We start from the raw sequence: 25,125 nt of genomic DNA, 5'->3' as shown, positions 1-25,125 counted from the left end.
TGCCTCACAAGCCTGATTGAATTCTTTGAGCAGGTGACCAAGCAAGTGGATGAGGGTAAACCAGTGGATGTGGTGTACATGGATTTTAGTAAGGCATTTGATAAGGTCCCCCATGGTAGACTTATGGAGAAAGTCAGGAGGCATGGGATAGTGGGGAATGTGGCCAGTTGGATTAAGAATTGGCTAACTGATAGAAGGCAGAGAGTGGTCTTAGATGGTAAATACTCAGCCTGGAGCCCAGTTACCAGTGGCGTGCCGCAGGGATCAGTTCTGGGTCCTCTCCTGTTTGTGATTTTTATTAACGACTTGGATGAGGAAGTCGAAGGGTGGGTCAGTAAATTTGCAGATGATACAAAGGTTGGTGGAGTTGTGGATACCGAGGAGGGCTATTGTCGTCTGCAAAGGGACTTGGATAGGTTGCAGTGCTGGGCTGAAAAGTGGCAGATGGAGTTTAACCCTGAAAAGTGTGAGGTCGTCCATTTTGGAAGGACAAACATGAATGCAAAATACTGGGTTAACGGTAGGGTTCTTGGGCATGTGGAGGAGCAGAGAGACCTTGGGGTCTATGTGCATAGATCATTGAAAGTTGCAACTCAAGTGGATAGGGCTGTGAAGAAGGCATATGGGGTGTTAGCGTTCATTAGCAGAGGGATTGAATTTAAGAGCCGTGAGGTGATGATGCAGCTGTACAGGACCTTGGTAAGGCCTCATTTGGAGTACTGTGTGCAGTTCTGGTCGCCTCATTTTAGGAAGGATGTGGAAGCCTTGGAGAGGGTGCAGAGGAGATTTACCAGGATGTTGCCTGGAATGGAGAATAAGTCTTACGAGGAAAGGCTGAACATTCTAGGCCTCTTCTCATTAGAAAGGAGAAGGATGAGGGGTGACATGATAGAGGTTTATAAGATGATCAGGGGAATAGATAGGGTAGACAGTCAGAAACTTTTTCCCCGGGTGGAGCAAAGCGTTACAAGGGGTCATAAATTTAAGGTGAAGGGTGGGAGATATAAGGGGGATGTCAGGGGAAGGTTCTTTACCCAGAGAGTGGTCGAGGCATGGAATGCCTTGCCCGGGGAAGTTGTTGAGTCAGAAACTTTAGGGACTTTCAAAAGGCTTTTGGATAGGTATATGGATAAAGGAGAATGATGGGGTATAGATTAAATTGTCCTTGACAGAGGACAAAGGATCGGCACAACATTGTGGGCCGAAGGGCCTGTTCTGTGCTGTATGTTCTATGTTCTATGTTCTAGGTCTCAGCTGCTTTGCCAGTTTCTCAAAAGACACAAAGAATGCTTCCACATCTTCCTCATTGAATTTTAGAATTAGTTGAGCGAGATTTAGCAATCTTGTAGCCAGCCCTGAATTCTGCTCCTCCATATTGGCCAGGCTTTCAATGGGGTTACTCTGTCGCCCCCTAGTTAACTCAAGCCGGTTCAATTGTCTTTCTTTGCATTCTTTCCGGAATATTCTTTCTCTCTCTCCCTCTCCTGCCTTTCATTTTCTTCACCTTCCTTTTGGAAGGCTCTCTCTTTCTCCCTCTCCCTTCCCTCAAATTCAAGTTTCATGTGTTCCAATTGTATCTTTGCTCGCAGTATCCTCTCTGGGTCTGCTTCTAACACTGTTTATGTTTCTTCAGATTCAAGGAAAAAATGTTTGGCCACTAGCCTTAGGAGTTCAGACTTCCTAGCCGAACCACGTACAGTGATCCCACACAACTCAGCCATTTTTCTCAACTCCTCCAAGGACAGTGCTTTTAACCTATCCCAAGTTACTTCACACTGGCTTGGAGAACTACTAGCGTCAGTTGCAGACATGTTGGTTTTCAATCACACACAACCACAAGAAAACCTGTATTGAAATTTGCTGGTTTTGAATTTAAACCATTTAGCTTCCCACTTCCAATTTCACTAGTTTGTCTGTGGGTAAAATGCCGGACAATAGCACCCAAATTTCTGTTACAACCAGGTGAGAAAGGTATCCAGGGGTGTTCTACTGTCTTCACCTAGTCTTATTGTAACAGAGTTTTATTTTTGAACACACTGTGTTTCAAGCTCTCACTTTGTGAATCCTTGTTCACAGTTTTCCAATTATAAGGCAATGAAAGGAGCACAGCAGGTTTTTCTTAGATTTAAAGAAGAAAAGTGAAATTTATTAAATCTTAAACTTAAACTGTAATACGGTTAACGCCTACGGATACATGATGCACCCACGCTAGCATGCACAAGCGATACACACATGCAAATAGGGACAGAGAAGAGCAGAAGAAAAATAAAATGGAGAGGTTTGAGGCAATCTCTGAAGAAGGGTTTTTACTGTGCTTCGAGGTCGCTGTAGGGTCCTTGAGTGTAGGTAGTCTTGCTTTTCATTGGGGCCCAGTATTCTTCATAAACCTTATTCACTATCGGAGACTTTTCTCTACTGGGGTTCATATGTCTTCAATTGTTTCCGAAGCTGGTGAGAGCAAGATGAGAGCAGACAGGAGAGAGGTGTTCTCAGTCCAGGAGAAAACAGTTTTCTGATTTCAAATTCCTTGCTGGAAGCTCAAATTCAAAAAAACTCCAACAGTCAGTTAGTCATGTGACCAAACAGGCCTGACCACGTCTGTTTGTGTAATCAGCCATCTTAGTAGTTATCCTGGAAGGCTTCAACGTCTGGTAATCTAAAGTCCATTGTGGATTAAATTGGAGCAGGGAATATCTCCTTTGTCCTTTGATATGCTAATCTCTCTTCCCAGTTTTCTTCACCATCAGCAATTTAAAATCAATGTTCATATGGCAAAATTAATTTTTCCTCATTCTTGGCCATTGGGCGGCTTGCCTGACACTTTCTTTGGAAAGTTAGGAGACCCAGGGAATGAATTAAATGGATTTTCCCTAGCTGAGGCTCAGCGAGCCGACCCAGTATTGTGAGAGTTAGCACAGGCTGCCCAGTCTGAAAGTGAAGCAGAGGGAGTCCCTGATTGCTCCTATTTAAAGAATGAGGTACTGATGAGGAAATGGAGTTTTAATCACAGACCTGAGAGCAAGGAGTGGATAGTAGTTCATCAGTTAGTGGTACCACAGAGGTACCGGAGAGAAATATTAAGAAGGGCCCACGAGACTACAGTGGCTGTACATGCTGGTATACGAAAGAACAAAACCCACATAAGACAGCAGTTTGACTGGCCAAAACTCCACAAAGATGTGGTGGAGTACTGCAGGAGTTGCCACTTGTGCCAGGTTGAGGGGAAAACCCAACCTACAGTGAAACCTGCACGCCTAAGTCCTGTACCAGTGTTGGGAGGACCCTCCAGCTGAGGGCTGGTGAACTGTAAGCAACCCGACTGAGAACAAAAGGGGACAAGCAGGCACATGGCTGGCAAACGTTTAGAAAGAGAAGGGGAAAAAGTGACCAAGAGGGCAGGTTAAAGGCAGTCCGGGAGGACTCCCGGATGAAAATCCCTACTGTTTGGTCAGCCAGCCCCGTAGAAATGTGAAAAGGTAGGCCCCATATCGTCCGACGTAAATGCAGACACCAGAAGCACCCCAGCAGAGTTGCTGAAAGCATTTACAGGAACCTGTAGGGACAAAGAGAGACCTCTAGGGGGCAGAGAAACCATGAGGGTGATGCCTCACCTTGTCGAAGTGCCACAGGGGAGTGCAGTAGAGTCTGCACAAATACCTGCAGGCAGGAGTGTCCTCTGCGACAAATGGGAGATTAGCAAATAGTCCTCCCCCACAGTCAGAACCAAAGATCCCCCAAAATCAAAAGCCTTTGCCCGACTCAGCAAAGCTCTGAAAGAGAATTCAGGATGGACCTGCCCACTACTGATTCTCCTGACAGAAAAAAAATTACCTCAGCAGGAACAAAGATCCTCAGCAGCTATGGAAATGGGAAAATGGAAGAGAAACCTCCCCCCCAAAAAACTGTATGTTTATTGGGATGCCAAAAAAGGGGCAATTTTAATAAGTTTTAGGATTTGTGAATGGATGAGAGAAATGTATGTTTTTTTCTGTATCTTCCATTTTCTCTCGACCCTTTTAATGAAATGCTCTTTTCTCAAAGCGCATGTCATTCCACTGGGTGTGGAGGTGTCATGCTAAACCCCCACCTACCAAGAATGGGGCACATTAATTTTGTCATGAACGTTGATTTTAAACTGTTACTGGAGTAAAGAAAGGACTTGTTAAGCAGACCAGCCGTGGCTAGGAAATACATTTGCATATTAACAGATAGTGCTTGGAAGGACAAAAGACCATTCCCTGACACATTTAACCCACAATGGACCTTAATCACCAGGTATTGTGTATAAAAGGAGCATTCCAGAGACTGTTAAGGTGATATAATCCAAGATGTGATCAGTCCAGTTAGTCACATGACTAACCTGCTTGGCAACCTGAATCTTTCTGAATTGTACAAAGTTTGAACTCAGAGGGCTGGATTTTAACTTAGGCGGACGGGAATTCGCCACCAACGTAAAGGTCAGTGACGAACCCACTTCCGCCTCGCCTGGGAATCCGTCCCGCATTTTACGGGTCCCTGGGCTTAAATTGTCCTGAATTGCGAATTCCACCCGCTTGAGGGAGGAGGTCCCGCCTCATTGAGCTGCTGGCCAATCATCGGGCTCTTAGTCCCAGCAGCGCCACTGGGAGCGGTGGCCACTGCTGGGACTGCAGCCCAGCCGACCAGATGGAGCAATGAGTGAAGGTAAGTTGGGCATGCCTCAGCAGGCAGATCGGTTCTTCCCTGGTGAGGCTGGAGTGGTCGTTTTGGGGGGAGGGGGTGTTTTGGGTCCCGGGGGTGGGCTGGGAGGCGGGGGCGGCCCTCAATCAGGCACCCTGTGCCCGACTGCCATGCCCCCCAACCCCGGCGTGTGGAAAGGCCGGCAGCTATCGCTGGGCGGCCTTTCACGTCCCCAGCACGCCCGCTTGCCACGGGTAAAATACCCGTGGAGGCAGGCGAGGGCCCTTAAGTGGCGATGCAGGAAGGATGTTCCCGATGGCGGGTGAGTCCAGGACCAGGGGTCACAGTCTAAGGATAAGGGGTAAGCCATTTAGGCCTGAGAGGAGGAGAGATTTCTTCACCCAGACAGTGGTGAACCTGTGGAATTCTCTACCACGGAAAGCAGTTGAGGCCAAATCATTAAATATATTCAAGAAACAGTTAGATATAGTTCTTAGGGCTAATGGGATCAAGGGATGCGGGGAGAAAGCGGGAACAGGTTACTGAGTTTGGATGATCAGCCATGATCGTATTGAATGGTGGAGCAGGCTCAAAGGGCCAAATGGCCTACTCCTGCTCCTATTTTTCTATGTTTCTATGTTAAATGACCACTTAAGGGCCTTGATTGGCCTTGGGTGGGTGGGCCATACCGCCCCCGCTGCCCCCCCTGCCCGACCGTCATAAAGTTGACCAGAGGCGGGAGCGGGGTGGGTAGGCCTCCCGGAGCCTCTCGCTCAATTTTACGCTGCCCCCATGCCAGCATCCAACCCGCTGGGGCAGCGTAAAATTCAGCCCAGAGTGTCTGTTTTCTCCTGGACTGAGAAGATCTACTCCCATCTCTTTCTCACAAGCCTCTGAATCCACTGAAGACACATGAACCCCAAAAGAGAAAAGTCTCCTACAACGAACAAAGTTTAAGAAGAATACTGGGCCCGAACAAAAAGCAAGAACTACCTAGAATCAAGGACTCTACAGTGAGCTCGAAGAACCCTAACAAAAACTCTTCAGATATTGCCTCAAACGTTTCACTTTATTTTTTCTTCTGCTCTTTTCTGTCTCTATTTGCACCAGGGGTCCAGGACCAGGGGTCACAGTCTAAGGATAAAGGGTAAGCCATTTAGGCCTGAGAGGAGGAGAGATTTCTTCACCCAGACAGTGGTGAACCTGTGGAATTCTCTACCACGGAAAGCAGTTGAGGCCAAATCATTAAATATATTCAAGAAACAGTTAGATATAGTTCTTAGGACTAATGGGATCAAGGGATGCGGGGAGAAAGCGGGAACAGGTTACTGAGTTTGATTGATCAGCCATGATCGTATTGAATGGTGGAGCAGGCTCAAAGGGCCAAATGGCCTACTCCTGCTCCTATTTTTCTATGTTTCTATGTTAAATGACCACTTAAGGGCCTTGATTGGCCTTGGGTGGGTGGGCCATACCGCATGCTAGCGTGGACACACCATGTATCTGTAGGTGTCAACCAAATTAGAGTTTAAGTTTAATAAATTTCAATCTGTCTTCTTTAAACCTGAGAAAACCTGCTTGTGCTGGCTTCTGTGCCTTATAATTGGAAAGTGACATGAAGCCCTGTGACATTGATCACAAGTCGTGGGAGTCAGTTGCCAGTGATCGCCAGAGCTGGCGGGCAGCCATAAAGGCGGGGCTAAAGTGTGGCGAGTCGAAGAGACTTAGCAGTTGGCAGAAAAAAAGACAGACGCGCAAGGGGAGAGCCAACTGTGTAACAGCCCCGACAAACAATTTTATCTGCAGCACCTGTGAAAGAGTCTGTCACACTAGAATTGGTCTTTATAGCCACTCCAGGCGCTGCTCCACAAACCACTGACCACCTCCAGGCGCTTACCCATTGTCTCTCGAGACAAGGAGGCCAAAGAGAATTGGAAAGCAGTGAACAAGGATTCACCAAGGGGAAGTTAGAAACACAGCGTGTTTGAAATTAAACCCTGTTACGGTAAGACCAGGTGAAGGCTGAGAGGGACCCCGAGACATCTTCTCACTGGGTCATAACAATACTAATTTGAAAGAAATACATGTAAATCACAGTTTCACCTGGAAGGAGTATTTGGGGCCTGGGGTGGTGAGAACGGAGACAGTGAAAGGGCAAATGTTGCATCTCCTGCGTTTGCATGGAAACCTGATATAGGAAGGGGAGGAGATAATTGAGGCGTGGAACAGGGCCTCGCAAAGGGAATGGTCCCTTCAGTATGCTGACGGTGGTGGGGAAGATGTGTTTGGTGGTGGCATCACGCTGTAGGTAGAGGAAATAGTGGAGGCAGATCCATTGAATATGGAGGCTGGTGAGGTGGAATGTGAGGACAAGGGGAACCCTGTCATGGCTCTGGGAGAGAGGGGAAGGCATGAGAGCAGAAGTGTGGGAAATGAAACGGACACAGTCGAGGGTCCTATCAACCATGGTGTGGGGCAATTCTTGGTTGAGGAAAAAGGAAGACATATCGGAAGCTCTAGTATGGAAGGTTGCATCATTAGAATAGATGCGACGGAGATGGAGAAACTGGGAGAATGGAATCGAGTCCTTACAGGAAGTGGAGTATGAGGAAGTGTATTTAAGGTAGCTGTGGAAATAGTGGGCTTATAGTGAATATTGGTGAATAACCTATTTCCAGAAATGGACACCAAGAAAGCAAGGAAGGGAAGGAAAGGGAAGAGTCGGAGATGGACCATGTGAAGATGAGGGAAGGGTGGAAATTGGAAGCAAAGTTGATGAAATTTTCCAGTTCGGGGCGAGAGCAGGAAATGGCACCAACACAGTCATCAATGTACCAGAAAAAGAGGTGAAAAAGACAGACGTAGCTAGGACCCATGTGGGTCTCCAAAGCAACACCTTTTATTTATTTGGAGGAACTGAGTGGAGCTAAAGGAGAAGTTGTTGAGGGGAGTGATGGCATGGTTGCTAAGCTTGCAGATGACACAAAGATAGGTAGGAAAGTCTGTTGTGAAGAAGACATAAGGAGTTTGCAGACTGATATTGATAGATTGAGTGAGTGGGCAAAAACCTGGCAGATGGAGTACAATGTGGGAAAATGTGAACTTATTCACTTTGGCAGGAAGAATAAAAAAGCAGAGTATTACTTAAACGGAGAATGACGGCAGAATTCCGAGGTGCAGAAGGATCTAGGTGTTCTAGTGCATGAGTCACAAAAAGTTAGCCTACAGGTACAGCAAGTAATAAAGAAGCCTAATGGAATGCTATCCTTTATTACGAGAGGAATTGAAAATAAAAGTAAGGATGTTAGCCATTCTATTCTCATATTCTGTCTTTGTCAGTCTAATGTTCCTCTTCACCTCCCTCTCTCGATTGATTGATTGCAGATGGGCTGGTTCTCACTTGAAGAATTCACCCTCTTTTTTTCTTTCATCATAATCTCTATCTCCCTGGTCATCCAAGGAGCCCTGTTATTGGTTCCCCTACCTTTCACCCTTGTTGGAATGTACCTAGCCTGTACCTGAAGCATCTCTTTCTTCCCGATAACCCATTGTTCTGATACAAATCTTCCATCAGTCTTTGGTTCCATTTTACCCTGGCTAGATCACTTCTCATCGCGTTGAAATTAGCCCTCTTCCAATCTAGACGTTCTACCTTATTTTGTTCCTTGCTTTCCTGCATTACAAGTCGAAAACCTTATGATACAATGATCACTCTTACCCAAGTTCACCCCGACAGACACTTGGCCCACCTCATTTCCCAGCACCAGATTCATCAATGCCTTCTTTCTAGTTGTCTGAGAACATACTGATCAAAGACATTCTCCTGAACACATTTCAGAAATTCCTCCCCCTCCTCACACTTTACTCTAAAATAATCCAGATCAATATGAATTAAAGTCTCCCAGTATCACCACTCTATAGTTCTTGCACATCTGTGATTTACCTGCAGATTTGCTCCTCTATCTCTCTCTCACTATTCGAAGGCCTATAGAATACCCCTGGTAACATGATCATACCTGTTGTAATTCTTAACTCCAAGCAAATAGATTCTGTCCTTGACCCTTCAAGGCCATCCTCCCTTTCCAACACTGCAATGTCTTCCCTAATCAGAACAGCCATCCCACCTTCCTTTTTTCCCTTCTATATTTATTCTGAACACTTTATATCCTTGTACATTAAGCGCCCAGTTCTCGTCATTTTTTTTTAGAGATACAGCACTGAAACAGGCCCTTCGGCCCACTGAGTCTGTGCTGACCTTCAACCACCCATTTATTCTAATCCTACATTAATCCCATATTCCTACCACATCCCCACCTTCCCTCAATTCCCCTACCACCTACCTATACTAGGAGCAATTTATACAAAGAACAAAGAACAAAGAACAAAGATAATTACAGCACAGGAACAGGCCCTTCGGCCCTCCAAGCCTGCGCCGATCCAGATCCTCTCTCTAAACATGTCGCCTATTTTCTAAGGTTCTGTATCTCTTTTCTTCCTGCCCATTCATGTATCTGTCTAGATACATCTTAAAAGAATCCATCGTGCCCGCATCTACCACCTCCGCTGGCAATGCGTTCCAGGTGCCCACCACCCTCTGCGTAAAGAACTTTCCACGCATATCCCCCCTAAACTTTTCCCCTTTCACTTTGAACTCGTGTCCTCTAGTAATTGAAACCCCCACTCTGGGAAAAAGCCTCTTGCTATCCACCCTGTCTATACCTCTCATGATTTTGTAATGGACAATTTACCTATCAACCTGCAAGTCTTTGGCTGTGGAAGGAAACCGGAGCACCCGGCGAAAACCCACGCGGTCACAGGGAGAACTTGCAAACTCCGCACAGGCAGTACCCAGAATCGAACCCTGGTTGCTGGAGCTGTGAGGCTGTGGTGCTAACCACTGCACCACTGTGCCGCCCAAAGCCACTTTTCTGTTATTACCACTACATGATATTCCCACACTGCTATTTGTGCTTGTAGCTCACCAACCAGTCCTGTTGAGGTGTCTCTGCACCAGAACTGGTCCCAATGTCACAAGAATCTGAAGTCCTGCCTCCTGCAGGGCTTCAAGCTACGCATTGATCCTTCCTATCTTCCTATTTCTCCTCTCGCTGGCACGTAGCACTGAGCGTAATCCAGAGATTACTAGCCTAGAGGTCCTACTGTTTAACTTCCTCCCAAAAAAATGTACCTGTGCATTCACTTAAGTCCCCTATAAATAGACAGAGACTAAAATTGTGGTGGTTCGGTTAGGGGATGTAAGCTTGTAATTTTTTTTTCTTCATTCATGGGATATGGGCATCATTGGCTAGGCCAGCATTTATTGCCCATCCCTAACTGCACTTGGTGAGCTGCGTTCTTGAACTGCAGCAATCCTTGAGGTGTAGGTATACCCACATTGCTGTTAGGAAGGGAGTTTCAGGATTTTGACCCAGCGACAGTGAAGGAATGGCGAAATAGTTCCAAGTCAGAATGGTGTGTCGCTTGGAGGGGAACCTGCAGGTGGTGGTGTTCCCATGCATCTACTGCCTTTGTCCCTCTAGGTGGTGAGGCCGCAGGTTTGGAAGGTGCTGTTGAAGGAGTCTTGGTAAGTTGCTGCAGTGCATTTTGAGATGGTACATACTGCTGCCGCTGTGCATTGGTGGTGAAGGCAGTGTATGTTGAAGTTCATGGATGGGGTGACAATCAAGCGGGCTGCTTTGTCCTGAATGGTGTTGAGTTTCTTGAATGTTGTTGGAGCTGCACCCAACCAGGTAAGTGGAGAGGATTCCATCACACTCCTGAGTTGTGCTTTGTAGATGGTGGATAGGCTTTGGGGAGTCAGGAGGTGAGTTACTCGCTGCAGAATTTCTAGCTTCTGACCTGCTCTTCCAGGCACAGTACTTATGTGGCTGGTCCAGTTCAGTTTCTGGTCAATGGTAACCCGCAGGATGTTGATAGTGAGTGATTCAGTGATGGTAATGCTATTGAATGTCAACGGGAGATGATTAGATTCTCTCTGTTGGAGATCGTCATTGCTTGGCACTTGTGTGGCGTCAATGTTACTTGCCATTTATCAGCCTGGATATTGTCCAGGTCTTGCTGCATCTGGACACGGACTGCCTCATTATCTGAGCAATTGCGAATGGTGCTGAACATTGTGCAATCGTCAGCAAACATCCACACTCTTTACGATGGAGGGAAGGTCATTCATAAAGCAGCTGAAGATGGTTTGGCCGAGGACACGACCCTGAGGAACACCTCAAGGATTGGGGAGGTGGTGGCGTAGTGGTATTGTCACTGGACTAGTAACCCAGAGACCCAGGGTATTTCTCTGGGGACATGGGATCAAATCCCACCACAGCAGAAGGTGGAATTTGAATTCAATTAATAAATCTGGAATTTAAAAAAAAGCTAGTCTAATGATGGCCATGAAAACATTGTTGATTGTTGTAAAAACCCATCTGGTGAGAAAGAGGTCGAGGGTTCCCTTTCAGCCTTCACCTGGTTTTACTGTAGCAGGGTTTAATTTTAAACACACCGTGTTTTAGCTCCCCCTTGGTGAATCCTTGTTCACCACTTTCCAATTATCAGGCAAAGAAACCAGCAGAAACAGGCTTTCTTGGGTTTAAAGAAGAAACGTTGAAATGTATTAAACTTAAACACCAATTCAGTTGATGCCTACGGATACACGACACGCCCACACTAGCCTGCATACACGATACACACATGCAAATAGAGACAGAAAAGAGCAGAAGAAAAATGAGGTGGAAAAGTTTGAGGCAATATCTGAAGAGTTGTTGTTAAGGTTCTTCGAGCTCACTGTAGGGTCCTTGATTGTAGGTAGTTCTTGCTTTTTGTTGGGGCCCAGTATTCTTCTTAAACCTTGTTTACTGTAGGAGACTTTTCTCTCTTGGGGTTCATGTGTCTTCAGTGGATATAGAGGCTTGTGAGAAAGAGATGGGAGCAGACTGGAGTGAGATCTTCTCACTGCAGGAGCAAACAGATACTCTGAGTTCAAACTCACTGTGGCCAGTTCAAAAGAAAACAGCCAGGTAGTCATGTGACCAGCTGGTCTAACCAGTCCTGGCCCTTGTGGATTGTATCCTCCTTAGAAAGCCCTGGAATGCACTTCCTCACCTTTGATGTCTGTTAGCATGTAAATGCTTTTTTCCAGCCACGGCTGATCTGTTTAACAAGTCATTTTATCACTTCAACAACAGTTGAAAATCAATGTTCATGACAAAATAGATGTGCCTCATTCTTGGCAGGTGGGGGCCCAGCACGACACCTCCGCACCCAACGGAATGAAATGCGGAATGAAGGGCGGCACAGTGGCGCAGTGGTTAGCACCGCAGCCTCACAGCTCCAGCGACCCGGGTTCAATTCCGGGTACTGCCTGTGTGGAGTTTGCAAGTTCTCCCTTTGTCTGCGTGGGTTTTCTCCGGGTGCTCCGGTTTCCTCCCACAAGCCAAAAGACTTGCAGGTTGATAGGTAAATTGGCCATTATAAATTGTCACTAGTATAGGTAGGTGGTAGGGAAATATAGGGACAGGTGGGGATGTTTGGTAGGAATATGGGATTAGTGTAGGATTAGTATAAATGGGTGGTTGATGTTCGGCACAGACTCGGTGGGCCGAAGGGCCTGTTTCAGTGCTGTATCTCTAATATAATAATATAAAAAGTGCATTTCATTAAAAGGGTCAAGAGAAAAATATAAGATACAGAAACAAAACCATGCATTTCTCTCATTCATTCACAAATCCTAAAGCTTATTAAAATGGCCCCTTTTATGGCGATTTTATGGCACAATAAGCATGTGGTTCTTTTTTGGGGCGGTTTCTCTTCCGTTTGCCCATTTCCATGGCTGCCTAGGGTCTTTGTTCCTGCTGAGGTCTGAAAAGGGAGGGGAGTGGGTTAGATTTAATTGGCCCTAAGCAGGAATTTCTTTTTTCTCTCAGGAGAGTCAGTAGTGGGTTGGTCTATCCTGAACTCTCTTTCAGTGCTTTCCTGAGTCATGCAAAGGCTTTTGACTTTGGGGGATGGGTGGTTTTCTTTGGTTCTGACTGTGGGTGAGGATTCTTTGCTAGTCTCCTCTTTGTCCCAGAAGACAGTCCTGCCTGCAGGTATTTGTGCAGACTCTACTACACTCCCCTTTGACAAGGTGACGCATCACCCTCATGGATTCTCTGCCTGCTAGAGGTCTTTCTTTGTCTCTGCAGGTTCCTGTAAATGCTTTTAGCAACTCTGGTGGGGTGCTTCCTGTGTCTGCATTTACATAGGAGGATGTGGGGTCCACCTTTTCACATTTATCGAGGTTGGCTGACTGGACAGTAGGGGGTTTCAAAATTGATGTGCTTCATTCTTGGCAGGTGGGGGCCTAGCATGACACTAGTCATTTTTAGTGATCCTTCACATGCCAATCTCCCTGATGAGTATTCTCATGCAGCTGGTTTCACCATATTCCTGATGGGTGAAATTGGGAAATACTGTCCTTTAGCTTGAGCCACTATGAAATAAAAAGGGTGTTAAAAGTACTTTAGCTGCAGAAACACTGGCTCTTGTGGAGGCAAGGGCTATGGGATTCTATTTGTCAAATATTTTAAGTGATATTCTGTATAAGGGGTGCACTGAAGGGTAGTATACCCATTGAATGTTATATAGATAATCATTCATTGTGAGATAATGTACAAGCTAAGAAAACTGTGAGTGAGAACAAGTTATGGATTGACCTTACTGGCTTGAAACAAATGCTGGAGAGAAAGGAAATCTCAAACATTAAATGGGAGGATGTAAATCATCAACTGTCTGATTGTTTTACAAAAAGAAATGCATGCACAAAAAATTGTTAGCGATCCTAAAGAAAGGATGTTGCGCAATGTAATGCTTTTTACAGAACATGGAGGTTTTTGATATGTTTTGAAATTTTGGTTGTGCATATTAACTCTAATTTTTAATTAAAGAAAGAGAAGGGAATCTTTTAATTGGTGGTAGGCATTAACTGGTGGTTCACACATGGAGGATTCCAGAATGCCAAAAGCAGTGCTTTATTGTGAACTATGCTCCAGTAAGCGAGATAAAAGTGCACCTCACAAACGTTTCAAAGAGCAGCTGAAAATCAGCTCTCTCTGACTGACATTGATTAATGGGTGTGGGAGCAGAAGGCTGCTGACAGAGACAACTGGCATGCAACAACCAGGAAAGCAGCCTACAAGTTCAAAACATACTGAAGAATGGCACAGACAACAGAAAGGGTCTGCTTATACCAGAGCCCCTCCAAACCAGCTTTTGTGCCCCAACTGCTAAAGAGCATGCAGATCAACAATTGGCCTCTTCAGTCACCAATGATCATGCCAACTACCACAGAGACATGCCTTCCCATGATCTTCACCTGCCAAGGATTTGTTATCATATTAATTGTATTTAATTGTATGCAGGTGGTGGGCATTAACTGGGGATTCAGTTGAGCTCCCTATAAATAGACAAAAACTGTAGTGGTTGGATTAGGAGGTGTATGCTTAGATTGTGAAACTCTGTAAATAAATATAAAAGTGTGTAAAGATTGTGTCCATTTTTATCCTTCACCAACTGGCTTTCTGGAATTGAACAATCCCATGTGCCATGAGACTTCATGCGGTCCAGAGACAATGTTGCATATTCCCAAGGCTACTCCCACCAGACTGGATACCACTATGCCTCTACCTCAGGTGGTTCTGTTTTCTTCTTTCTTTTGGGCCTCCTTATCTCGAGAGACAATGGATACGCGCCTGGAGGTGGTCAGTGGTTTGTGAGGCAGCGCCTGGAGTGGCTATAAAGGCCAATTCTGGAGTGACAGGCTCTTCCACAGGTGCTGCAGAGAAATTTGTTTGTTGGGGCTGTTGCACAGTTGGCTCTCCCCTTGCGCCTCTGTCTTTTTTCCTGCCAACTACTAAGTCTCTTCGACTCGCCACAATTTAGCCCTGTCTTTATGGCTGCCCGCCAGCTCTGGCGAATGCTGGCAACTGACTCCCACGACTTGTGATCAATGTCACACGATTTCATGTCGCGTTTGCAGACGTCTTTATAACGGAGACATGGACGGCCGGTGGGTCTGATACCAGTGGCGAGCTCGCTGTACAATGTGTCTTTGGGGATCCTGCCATCTTCCATGCGGCTCACATGGCCAAGCCATCTCAAGCGCCGCTGACTCAGTAGTGTGTATAAGCTGGGGGTGTTGGCTGCTTCAAGGACTTCTGTGTTGGAGATATAGTCCTGCCACCTGATGCCAAGTATTCTCCGAAGGCAGCGAAGATGGAATGAATTGAGACGTCGCTCTTGGCTGGCATACGTTGTCCAGGCCTCGCTGCCGTAGAGTAAGGTACTGAGGACACAGGCTTGATACACTCGGACTTTTGTGTTCCGTGTCAGTGCGCCATTTTCCCACACTCTCTTGGCCAGTCTGGACATAGCAGTGGAAGCCTTTCCCATGCGCTTGTTGATTTCTGCATCGAGAGACAGGTTACTGGTGATAGTTGAGCCTAGGTAGGTGAACTCTTGAACCACTTCCAGAGCGTGGTCGCCAATATTGATGGATGGAGCATTTCTGACATCCTGCCCCATGATGTTCGTTTTCTTGAGGCTGATGGTTAGGCCAAATTCATTGCAGGCAGACGCAAACCTGTCGATGAGACTCTGCAGGCATTCTTCAGTGTGAGATGTTAAAGCAGCATCGTCAGCAAAGAGGAGTTCTCTGATGAGGACTTTCCGTACTTTGGACTTCGCTCTTAGACGGGCAAGGTTGAACAACCTGCCCCCTGATCTTGTGTGGAGGAAAATTCCTTCTTCAGAGGATTTGAACGCATGTGAAAGCAGCAGGGAGAAGAAAATCCCAAAAAGTGTGGGTGCGAGAACACAGCCCTGTTTCACACCACTCAGGATAGGAAAGGGCTCTGATGAGGAGCCACCATGTTGAATTGTGCCTTTCATATTGTCATGGAATGAGGTGATGATACTTAGTAGCTTTGGTGGACATCCGATCTTTTCTAGTAGTCTGAAGAGACCACGTCTGCTGACGAGGTCAAAGGCTTTGGTGAGATCAATGAAAGCAATGTAGAGGGGCATCTGTTGTTCACGGCATTTCTCCTGTATCTGACGAAGGGAGAACAGCATGTCAATAGTCGATCTCTCTGCACGAAAGCCACACTGTGCCTCAGGGTAGACGCGCTCGGCCAGCTTCTGGAGCCTGTTCAGAGCGACTCGAGCAAAGACTTTCCCCACTATGCTGAGCAGGGAGATTCCACGGTAGTTGTTGCAGTCACCGCGGTCACCTTTGTTTTTATAGAGGGTGATGATGTTGGCATCGCGCATGTCCTGGGGTACTGCTCCCTCGTCCCAGCACAGGCATAGCAGTTCATGTAGTGCTGAGAGTATAGCAGGCTTGGCACTCTTGATTATTTCAGGGGTAATGCTGTCCTTCCCAGGGGCTTTTCCGCTGGCTAGGGAATCAATGGCATCACTGAGTTCCGATTTGGTTGGCTGTATGTCCAGCTCATCCATGACTGGTAGAGGCTGGGCTGCATTGAGGGCAGTCTCAGTGACAGCATTCTCCCTGGAGTACAGTTCTAGGTAGTGCTCAACCCAGCGGTCCATCTGTTTGCGTTGGTCAGTGATTATGTCCCCCGATTTAGATTTGAGGGGGGTGATCTTCTTGATGGTTGGCCCAAGAGCTCTCTTCATGCCATCATACATTCCTCTGATGTTTCCGGTGTCTGAGGCCAGCTGAATATGACTGCATAGGTGTTGCCAGTAGTCGTTTGCGCAACGCCTAGCTGTTCTTTGTGCAGTACTTCTGGCTGCTTTAAGTGCTGCGGATGTTAAATCGCTGGGGGCTTTCTTGTAGTTCAAAAGTGCAATGCGCTTAGCGGCTATGACAGGTTCCAGCTCTTCATTATGAGATTGAAACCAGTCTGCATTTCTCTTCGCACTTTTGCCGTAGGTGGTCAAAGCTGACTCATAGATGGCGTCTCTGATGTGGGCCCACTTGGTCTCAGCATCCCCTGTGGGAGTGTTTTGAAGGGCTGTTACAAGTGAATTTAGAAATTGTTGTAACAGCTGTGGGTGAGAAATTCTGCTCGTGTTGATGCGCGGGTGGCCCTTCTGCTTGGAATGATGCAACTTCTTTGGTCTGAGTCTAACCTTGCTGCACACCAGGGAGTGGTCGGTGTCGCAGTCCGCACTGTGGAAGCTGCGTGTGATTTGAACACTGTTTAAAGAGGCTCGCCTTGTGACAATGAGGTCTAGCTGGTGCCAACGACGTGATCTTGGGTGCCTCCATGAAACCTGGTGACAGGGTTTAGTGTGAAAGAACGAGTTGGTGATGCAGAGGTTATGATAGGTACACAACTCAAGCAGTCTCTGTCCATTCTCATTCATCCTTCCAATGCCATAGCGCCCAAGGCAGGAGGGCCATGAGTCATGGTCGGCCCCAACCCTGGCATTAAAGTCCCCCAGCAGGAATAGGTGTTCGGTGTTGGGGATGCTGCTAATGATGTTATGGAGTTGTTCATAGAACTGGTCTTTAGCTTCAGGTGGGGAGCAGAGTGTTGGAGCATAGATGCTGAGTAGGTGTACTGGACCAGAGGTGGTGAGCAGTCGGATGGACAGTATGCGTTCCGAGCCATTTGAGGGAGGCTCTATCATGCTGAGCAAGGAGTTTCTGATGGCGAAGCCCACTCCATGCTGTCTTGGTTCTTCAGGATCCCTACCCTGCCAGAAGAAGGTGTAGTCTTGCTCTGCTAGAGAGCCACTCGCGGGGAGTCAGTGGAAAAGGACATATCCAGGGACGGTGTGGAGGAGTATGGGACATTGGCTCTAAGGCATGATACAGTGAATATGACTATGGCAGCCTGTTGCTTGACTAGTCTGTGAAACAGCTCTCTCAATCTTGGCATACATCCTCAGAGTGAGAATGTGGAACTCTCTACCACATGGTGGAGCTGAGCAGAATACCATAGATGCATTTAAGGGGCAGCTACAGCATGAGGGAAAAAGTGTCATGCTCACGCCAAGAACAATTATGAACTAAAGTGAACTGGAGCAATTATGAACTGTAAAAATGAACTAAACTCCAAAAAAATTGACATTTTTACTACAGACAAGATGGAGTAAGAGGCCAGGTGACCTCTCCTGTACTGCAAATATATAAGTGACTGTTGGAGACTAAACCCATCATCACGTCTAGACTAGTCTTGGGGAAGGCACATTAAAATGCTAAACAGCCCACTTAATGCTAAATGGCTCCTATCTTCAAGAATTGGATTGACAAAGGCCTTCGCCAACAGGGAGAATCTGGCTTCAAAGGCAGAGACTGCAAGTGACCTTGAAAACTCCCCAACTGAGAAATCGTCATGGGATTTCTGGCCACCGACCTTGACTGGATCTTAACCACAGGAGTCTGCAGTACTTCAGTGAGCCAGGAAAAGGAACACCACTGCTTAAAAATTCCTCCTGGAAAACCAAGAAGGTTTCAAATTGAACTCTTTTTATAACAATTGGACTTAAATGCATGCTATCCTCTAATCTCTATCTCTTCTTGTGTGTGTGCAAGTCTGTGCATGTGTGACTGGGTGAAGTTCCAAATATTTTTCGGGTATTGTTTAATAAATAATTTATCTTTCTTTTAATGCTACGAGAAAACCTGTTGTTTGTCTGGTTATCTGAGCTCTAAAGCACTCAGGGACTAAAACAATATATGTTTTTTTTAAAACACTGTCTCCGGTCAGTTGAGAGGTGAAAAGTGGAAGTCATCCAAACCACCTGCCCCCCGCCCGTAACAAAAGGAATAGAAAGAAATGCTGACAAGGTAAGATGAAAAGGATGTGTGAACAGAGGAGGCTCATATCAAGCTTAAACACTGGCATAGACTAGTAGAATAGACTGTTTCTCTGCTGTAAATTCAATGTAAAGAAAAAAACTGCTAATTTTTTAACTATTCACCAAACACAAATACCATGGAATCAACTAATCAACTGACTAAAATCAGACAGTTTCCAGAGATAAAGGCCCAACCTACTTGGTTTTGATAGAGTGGATCTTGCCCAAACAGTATGTCGGGATTGAGCGACAGTTTCTTCTTCTTTGACCTCTTTGCTTCCAGTTCCCGATCATCAGAGAGCTTCAGTTCATACACAGACTGCGAGTTAAACATGGACAAGCGAGGCTCATCGGTAAAGGCAACCAGTTTGGCTAAAATGACAATAATGGACAGGGGAATGGTTGGGTTTTATAAACAATAAGTTATTGCACAGTGAAAAAAAAATCCCTGATTAAATACTCTCTCATCACAAATATTCAACTCAGTCTTTGTTAAAATCATAACACTTAATATATAACAAGGATAAATGTTGATTTTTATTTTTCTTCACTCTTCCTTTCAGGAGTTTCTTGCTGAGTTGCGGTTCCACAGGCTTGGTCAGCCCTCCATTATCTTCATCCTCAGGTGTGAGTCCAGACAGTGAGCTCTGGCAGACTGCTTTCCAACTTTCGCACACAAGCTCTTCCTGGAGGAGTCACTGCAGTGTGATCAGGAATGGAAACTCTGGCCATGAATGGAAGAATGCAAGATCTCCCCCATGATTCTCCACAGAGTGAATATGTAATGCATGCTGTTTAAGGGATCCCCTGTTTGAAGCTCTGTGATCAAGTTTCTGTTCCTGCCATAGTCCTAATGAAAGGTCTGAATGACACCTCTGTATCTGTGCTCTGATGCGCTGTTTCATCCTTCTAAACCTGTCCCAGCTTTTGCCACAGTTAACCACATCATCCTCCTCCAACACCTCTGTTGCCCAGCTCAGTGAGACTGCCCTTACTTGGTTTCAATCCTCACCCGTCTGATCATCATTAAAAATATTACAAAACAGTGCTTAAGCAAAGGAATTAGCAGGAGTTGATCTTCGATATTTAATTGGCTCCTGTTTTCTTAAAGTGGGGAGATGGCAAAAGATAGTCAATAACACTACTCCTTTCATCTTCCAATGGGAAGTTTTAATTTTGCACGTGTCTTTTTCCAACTGCTGCTAAGGGACTTATTTATTATAATCAATGTTGCTTTTTTTTTTACTTGGAAATATATTATTACAATGCTACATTGAACTCTCCATATTCTCAATTGATGAGAAGGCGCATTTTTCTTCTTCGATGAACTGCTTTTTAAGAAACTTTTTTTAGGTAAGTTAATTAAAATCATTTATATAGCTTACACCCACAAACCAAAAACATTCTCCTATACAACAATAACCACTTTCAAAATAACTCATTTGATGAATTTGGGATTTGTCTGCGAGACAGGATGAAGTGCAACAAAAATTGAATTTTTTTTTATATTTGATATTTGAGTATTGCTGAAAATGGAGATATGTTGTCGAGGTTTTTCGTCTTGCACTCATCAGGACAATCCGCAAGAATAACCAATGTAAGAGAAAACAAAAACTGATATTTGTTGAAAAATAAAGCATTGTCCATAACCAGAGAACACAGTTTTAAAAAGATTGGCATAAAAGCCAGGGAGCACGTGAAAATAATTTTTTTACTCAGTGAGTTGTTGTGGCCTGGCATGCACTGCCTGAACGGGCAGTTGAAGCAGATTCAATACTAAATTTTGGAAGGGAATTGGATCTCTACTTAAAAAGGGGTATGGGAAAAGAGTAGAGAGTGGGACTAATTTGATAGCTCTTTCAAAGAGGCGACGTAGACATAATGGGTTAAATGACTACCTTCTGTGCTATCTGTTTCTATTCTATGTTGATAGAGCATCTTGTTAGGACCGAGGCGGGAGTAATACACTGTAATTCAGTCCCATTACTCCACAGGTTACAGCATATTCGTAATGTTTCCCACCTACTGGAAAAATAGCCAAATTAATTACTTTAATTATCCCCAGAATAAAGCACGCCAAACCAGGTTTCTTTAAACAACAACAAAATTAACTATTTATTAATAAATCAAGTTTTAAATGATCATGAGATGAATTTATTTGTATGAAAAGATTTTATAACTCATTAATCTTCTTACCCCTCATGCACACACATACATTCAATGACCAACGGTTACACGGGGAAAATGGAAATATTGACTTTCCAACAGTTTCTTAGGAATAATAAAATAACTGGGTTGTAACGTCTGGTAGTATGGGCGGCACAGTGGCGCAGTGGTTAGCACCGCAGCCTCACAGCTCCAGGGACCCGGGTTCGATTCCGGGTACTGCCTTTGTGGAGTTTGCAAGTTCTCCCTGTGTCTGCGTGGGTTTTCTCCGGGTGCTCCGGTTTCCTCCCACAAGCCAAAAGACTTGCAGGTTGATAGGTAAATTGGCCATTATAAATTGTCACTAGTATAGGTAGGTGGTAGGGAAATATAGGGACGGTGGGGATGTTTGGTAGGAATATGGGATTAGTGTAGGATTAGTATAAATGGGTGGTTGATGTTCGGCACAGACTCGGTGGGCCGAAGGGCCTGTTTCAGTGCTGTATCTCTAATCTAATCTAATCAGCATTTTCCTGGATTGGTGAGGTGTCCCAGAGTCGAATAGTCAGATGCCACTTGATGTCTCTCCAGGTGAATTAATGAACAATCTATGGTGGGTACAAAAACAAGAAATGCTGGATTCACTCAGCAGGTCTGGCAGCATCTGTGGAAAGAGAAGCAGAGTTAACGTTTCGGGTCAGTGACCCTTCTTCCGAAGAAGGGTCACTGACCCGAAACGTTAACTCTGCTTCTCTTTCCACAGATGCTGCCAGACCTGCTGAGTGAATCCAGCATTTCTTGTTTTTGTTTCAGATTTCCAGCATCCGCAGTATTTTGCTTTTAATCTATGGTGGGTAGGTGTTCCAAGTAGTTCATCTGCTGTAGCCTTCACACAGAACTTTCAGCAACAAGTCTATTTAAATTTTAAAGTAGCAGTCTAACAGTAGAAACTTGCTTGAGATTTCAGGAGCTTCCAAAAAATACAAAAGGCCACAGGACTCAGTCTAGAGGCAGAGATTTTCCAGAGACTTGAGACAATAGGAAATTTTGCTACATTCAACAATGCAGGCTTCCTCTCAGCAAAGGAGAGTTTCTCCACAGAATATAGCAACTCCTCTTTTTGCTGGGTCTTTTCCTTTCTCTTCAGGCAGGTCAAAACCTCACCTTAAATGTAGCACTTTTTCTCTTGAAATGCAGAGCTTATTTTCAGAGAGAATAGATTTTTTTTTTCTCTGGTCTATCAGCAAGTCACAGCCACTGCTAGCTGTTCTGTTTTCCTCTACAGAACTGAAACTAAAGTCTTTCTACAGAAGTCATAAGACTGTCGTAAAATCTTCCTGCACTCCAAACACCAAATGTCAACCTTCAGTCACCGTTCACAGAAAATAGCAACAGGTCTTAAAGACACACAGACCTCCCAGTTTTAAAAAAACAAAACTCTTATGACAATCTTCTTCTCTTCCTGTTCGCACACTGGTACCTACAGGGTGCGCCAATAATCTGTCCTTGGCCTCTGCCTCTTCTTTATCTACAAGCTGCCATTTGGTGACATCATCAGAAGACATTGGGTGAGGTGCCACATGTACACTGATGATTTGCAGCTTTACCTCACCCCCACCTCTTTCAGTGCCTCCACTGCCTCTGATTTGTCATGCTACTTAATCCTGGGTAATGATTATCCCAGGTGTAAACAATTTGAACACATTGATCAGATTACAGACTATAACTTGATTCCAAATATTGATTATTTCAGGGATGAAACATTTGAGCCCACAGATCAGATTGATTCAATTCCAGATTTATTAATTAATTGCATTTAAATTTTACAAGCCACCATAGTGGGATTTGAAGTCCTGTCTGTGGATGATTAGTCCAGGCCTCTGGATTACCAGTCCAAACAATATCACTACACCACCATCCCCTATGTATAAACCAGTTGGGCCAAATGGCCTGTGTCTGTGCAGTACATTCTATGTATATATGGCCTGTAATTCACTTTCAGGTATCTGCATTTTAGATAGTGTGTTCCTGATCATAACAAGCCTGTGTGGAAAAGTATTATCTTAATTTCCCCACTAGTCAATAAATCCATGATGTCTAGTTACTGACCCACTTGCCAGAGGAAGCAGTTTCTCCCTACTTGCTCCAACAAAACCCCTCATAATTTTGAACACCTCTATTAGGTCTCCCCTTACCCTTCTCTGTTCGAAGGAGAACAGTCCCAGCTTCTACAATCTCTCCACATAACTGAAGTCTCTCATCACTGGTTAACCTCCTCTGTACCCTTGCCAAGGCCTTGAAATCTTTCCTAAAGTCTGGTGCCCAGAATTGCATCTGATCCTACAGCTGAGGCCTAACCTGTGGTTTATAAAGGTTAACCATAACTTTATAAAGGTTTATCATAACTTCCTTGTTTTTGTATTCACTGCCCCTATTTACAAAGTCAAATATCCCAAATGCTTTCTTAACCACCTTTTCAACTTGCCTTGCCACCTTAAGGACTTGTGATAGCGTGTGTATTCTGTGAATGAACTTAACATATTTACTGATGATTTGCTCCTTACCAACAGTCTGTTCCAGTATTCCGATGATATTTTGTACGTGTGTCAGCAAATCTTCTGAAGTAGGGGACAAAGTAAACTGCGCAGATTTCTTGTATTCTGATCTGGAACTTGAAAAATGCACAGGTAAGTTACATTAATAAAACTGAAGCCATTCTTACTGGCTCACCAGAGCCTAGAAAAATCAAGTGATTACCTTTAGTGGGTCCCAGACAAATCCAGCTAAACAACCAGACAAAACTACAGCTCATCAGGATAAGGCCTGTGTTCCAGCACACCCAACAGAGAGATGCCCTTGGGCCCCTGTCTGGATTGGACCAAAGCAGGTCCACAAGGTGAAAATACAAATTGGAATTGATACATTGGGGTCCATTATGGACCATGTATGCCTGGAAACAGTTGTAGGTGAGCTGTAATAGGTCATAAAATTAGGAGGAATCAGTTCTCCCTCCTTTAATGCCTCTTATTTTTGGCTCTGTTCCAATTTTCAGTCAGATGCCAGAAGCTCCTCTCTGATAAAGGCAGGAGCTTCATTACAATAGCCATCTCCCTCAGACCAGTACTGGCAACAGGCTCACCCCGAACTTGTGGCAAATATCTCACCTAGTTTACCTGGTGTGGCTTAGCCTCTCCTCATTTCTCCCTCCTCTCTCAGGACACCTTCATATCCTGCCTTCCCTAATCTCCGTTGCTTCACTGCCCCTCCTACCCAAAAGTTGTAAATTCAAAATCCTAAGCCCCTGATTTTAACATTGGATGGATGTTGGGTGGGTGGGTAACTGTGTGAATTAGTGGATAATTATAATCCCCAAAATGGGTGGTTATGTTTCGGGTGAGAGGTTATTGAATCATAGATATTTACAGCAATGAAGAAGGCCATTCAGCCCATTGTGTCTGTGCTATCCAAAAAGGAGCTCTTCAGCCTAATCCCACTTTCCAGTTCTTGGTCTGAAGCGCTGCAGGGTACAGCACTTTAAGTGTATATCCAAGTATTCTTAAATGTAATGAAGGTTTCTGCCTCGACCACCCTTTCAGGCAGTGAGTTCAAAACTCCCACCAACCTCTGGGTGAAAAGATTTCTCCTCATCTCCCCTCTAAGCCTTCTACCAATTCACTTTCAATACATGCCCCAAGTTATTGATCCCTCTGTTAAGGGCAATAGGTCCTTCCTATCCATTCTATCTCGACCCCTCATAATTTTATACACCTCAATTCTCTCCTCTCTGCCTCTTCTGTTCCAAATAAAGAAATCCAAGCCTATCCAATCTTTCTCACAGCTAAAATCCTCCATTGCTGGGAATATCCTTGTAAATCTTCTCCGTACCCTCTCTAGTGATCACATCCTTCCTGTAATGTGGTGACCAGAACTGTATGCAGTACTCAAGCTGTGGCCTAACTAGTGCTTTATATAATTCTAGCATAACCTCCCTGCTCTTATATTCTATGCCTCAGTTAATAAAGGAATGTAACCTATATGTCTTCATAACTACCTTATCTACCTGTCCTAATAGGTTCAGGGATCTTGCACTCCAAGGTCCCTCTGTTCCTCTACACTTGACAGTATCCTACCATTTATCGTGTATTCCTTTACTTTGTTTGCCCACACCAAATGCATTACCTCACACTTTTCTGGATTGAATTCCATTTGCCACTTTTCTGCCCACCTGACCTGTCCATTGTAATCTTCCTGCAGGGTACAGCTTTCTTCCTCACTATCAACCACACAGCCAATTTTAATATCATTTTAAAACTACTTAATCATGCTCCCTACATTTATGTCTTAAAACATTGATATATACCAGAAATGGCAAGGAACCCAATATTCAGCCATTCGGAAGCCCACTAAAAACAGCCTTTGAGTCACAAAGACATTCATTGACCATAACCCTTTGCTTCCTGCCACTGAGCCAATTTTCAACCCAACTTGTCACTT

General features: G+C 44.9%; 1 protein-coding gene across 1 annotated transcript in view; it reads right to left on the bottom strand.

Moving 5' to 3' along the window:
- The window catches only part of LOC137367175 (dynein axonemal heavy chain 6-like), a 1,370,791-nt gene that overhangs the window by 873,887 nt on the left and 471,779 nt on the right, over positions 1-25,125 (bottom strand). Inside the window, exons 16-17 of the mRNA XM_068028611.1 lie at positions 23,196-23,302; positions 18,686-18,858 (exon numbers count right to left, since the gene is read on the bottom strand). Coding sequence (XP_067884712.1) covers positions 18,686-18,858; positions 23,196-23,302 — 280 coding nt within the window. The remainder of the gene's footprint in view (positions 1-18,685; positions 18,859-23,195; positions 23,303-25,125) is intronic.

Source organism: Heterodontus francisci, chromosome 3 (genome assembly GCF_036365525.1).
Source record: "Heterodontus francisci isolate sHetFra1 chromosome 3, sHetFra1.hap1, whole genome shotgun sequence".
Lineage (NCBI taxonomy): Eukaryota > Metazoa > Chordata > Chondrichthyes > Heterodontiformes > Heterodontidae > Heterodontus > Heterodontus francisci.
Note: the sequence above shows the minus strand (reverse complement) of the source record. Positions and strands in the feature narration are given on the sequence as shown.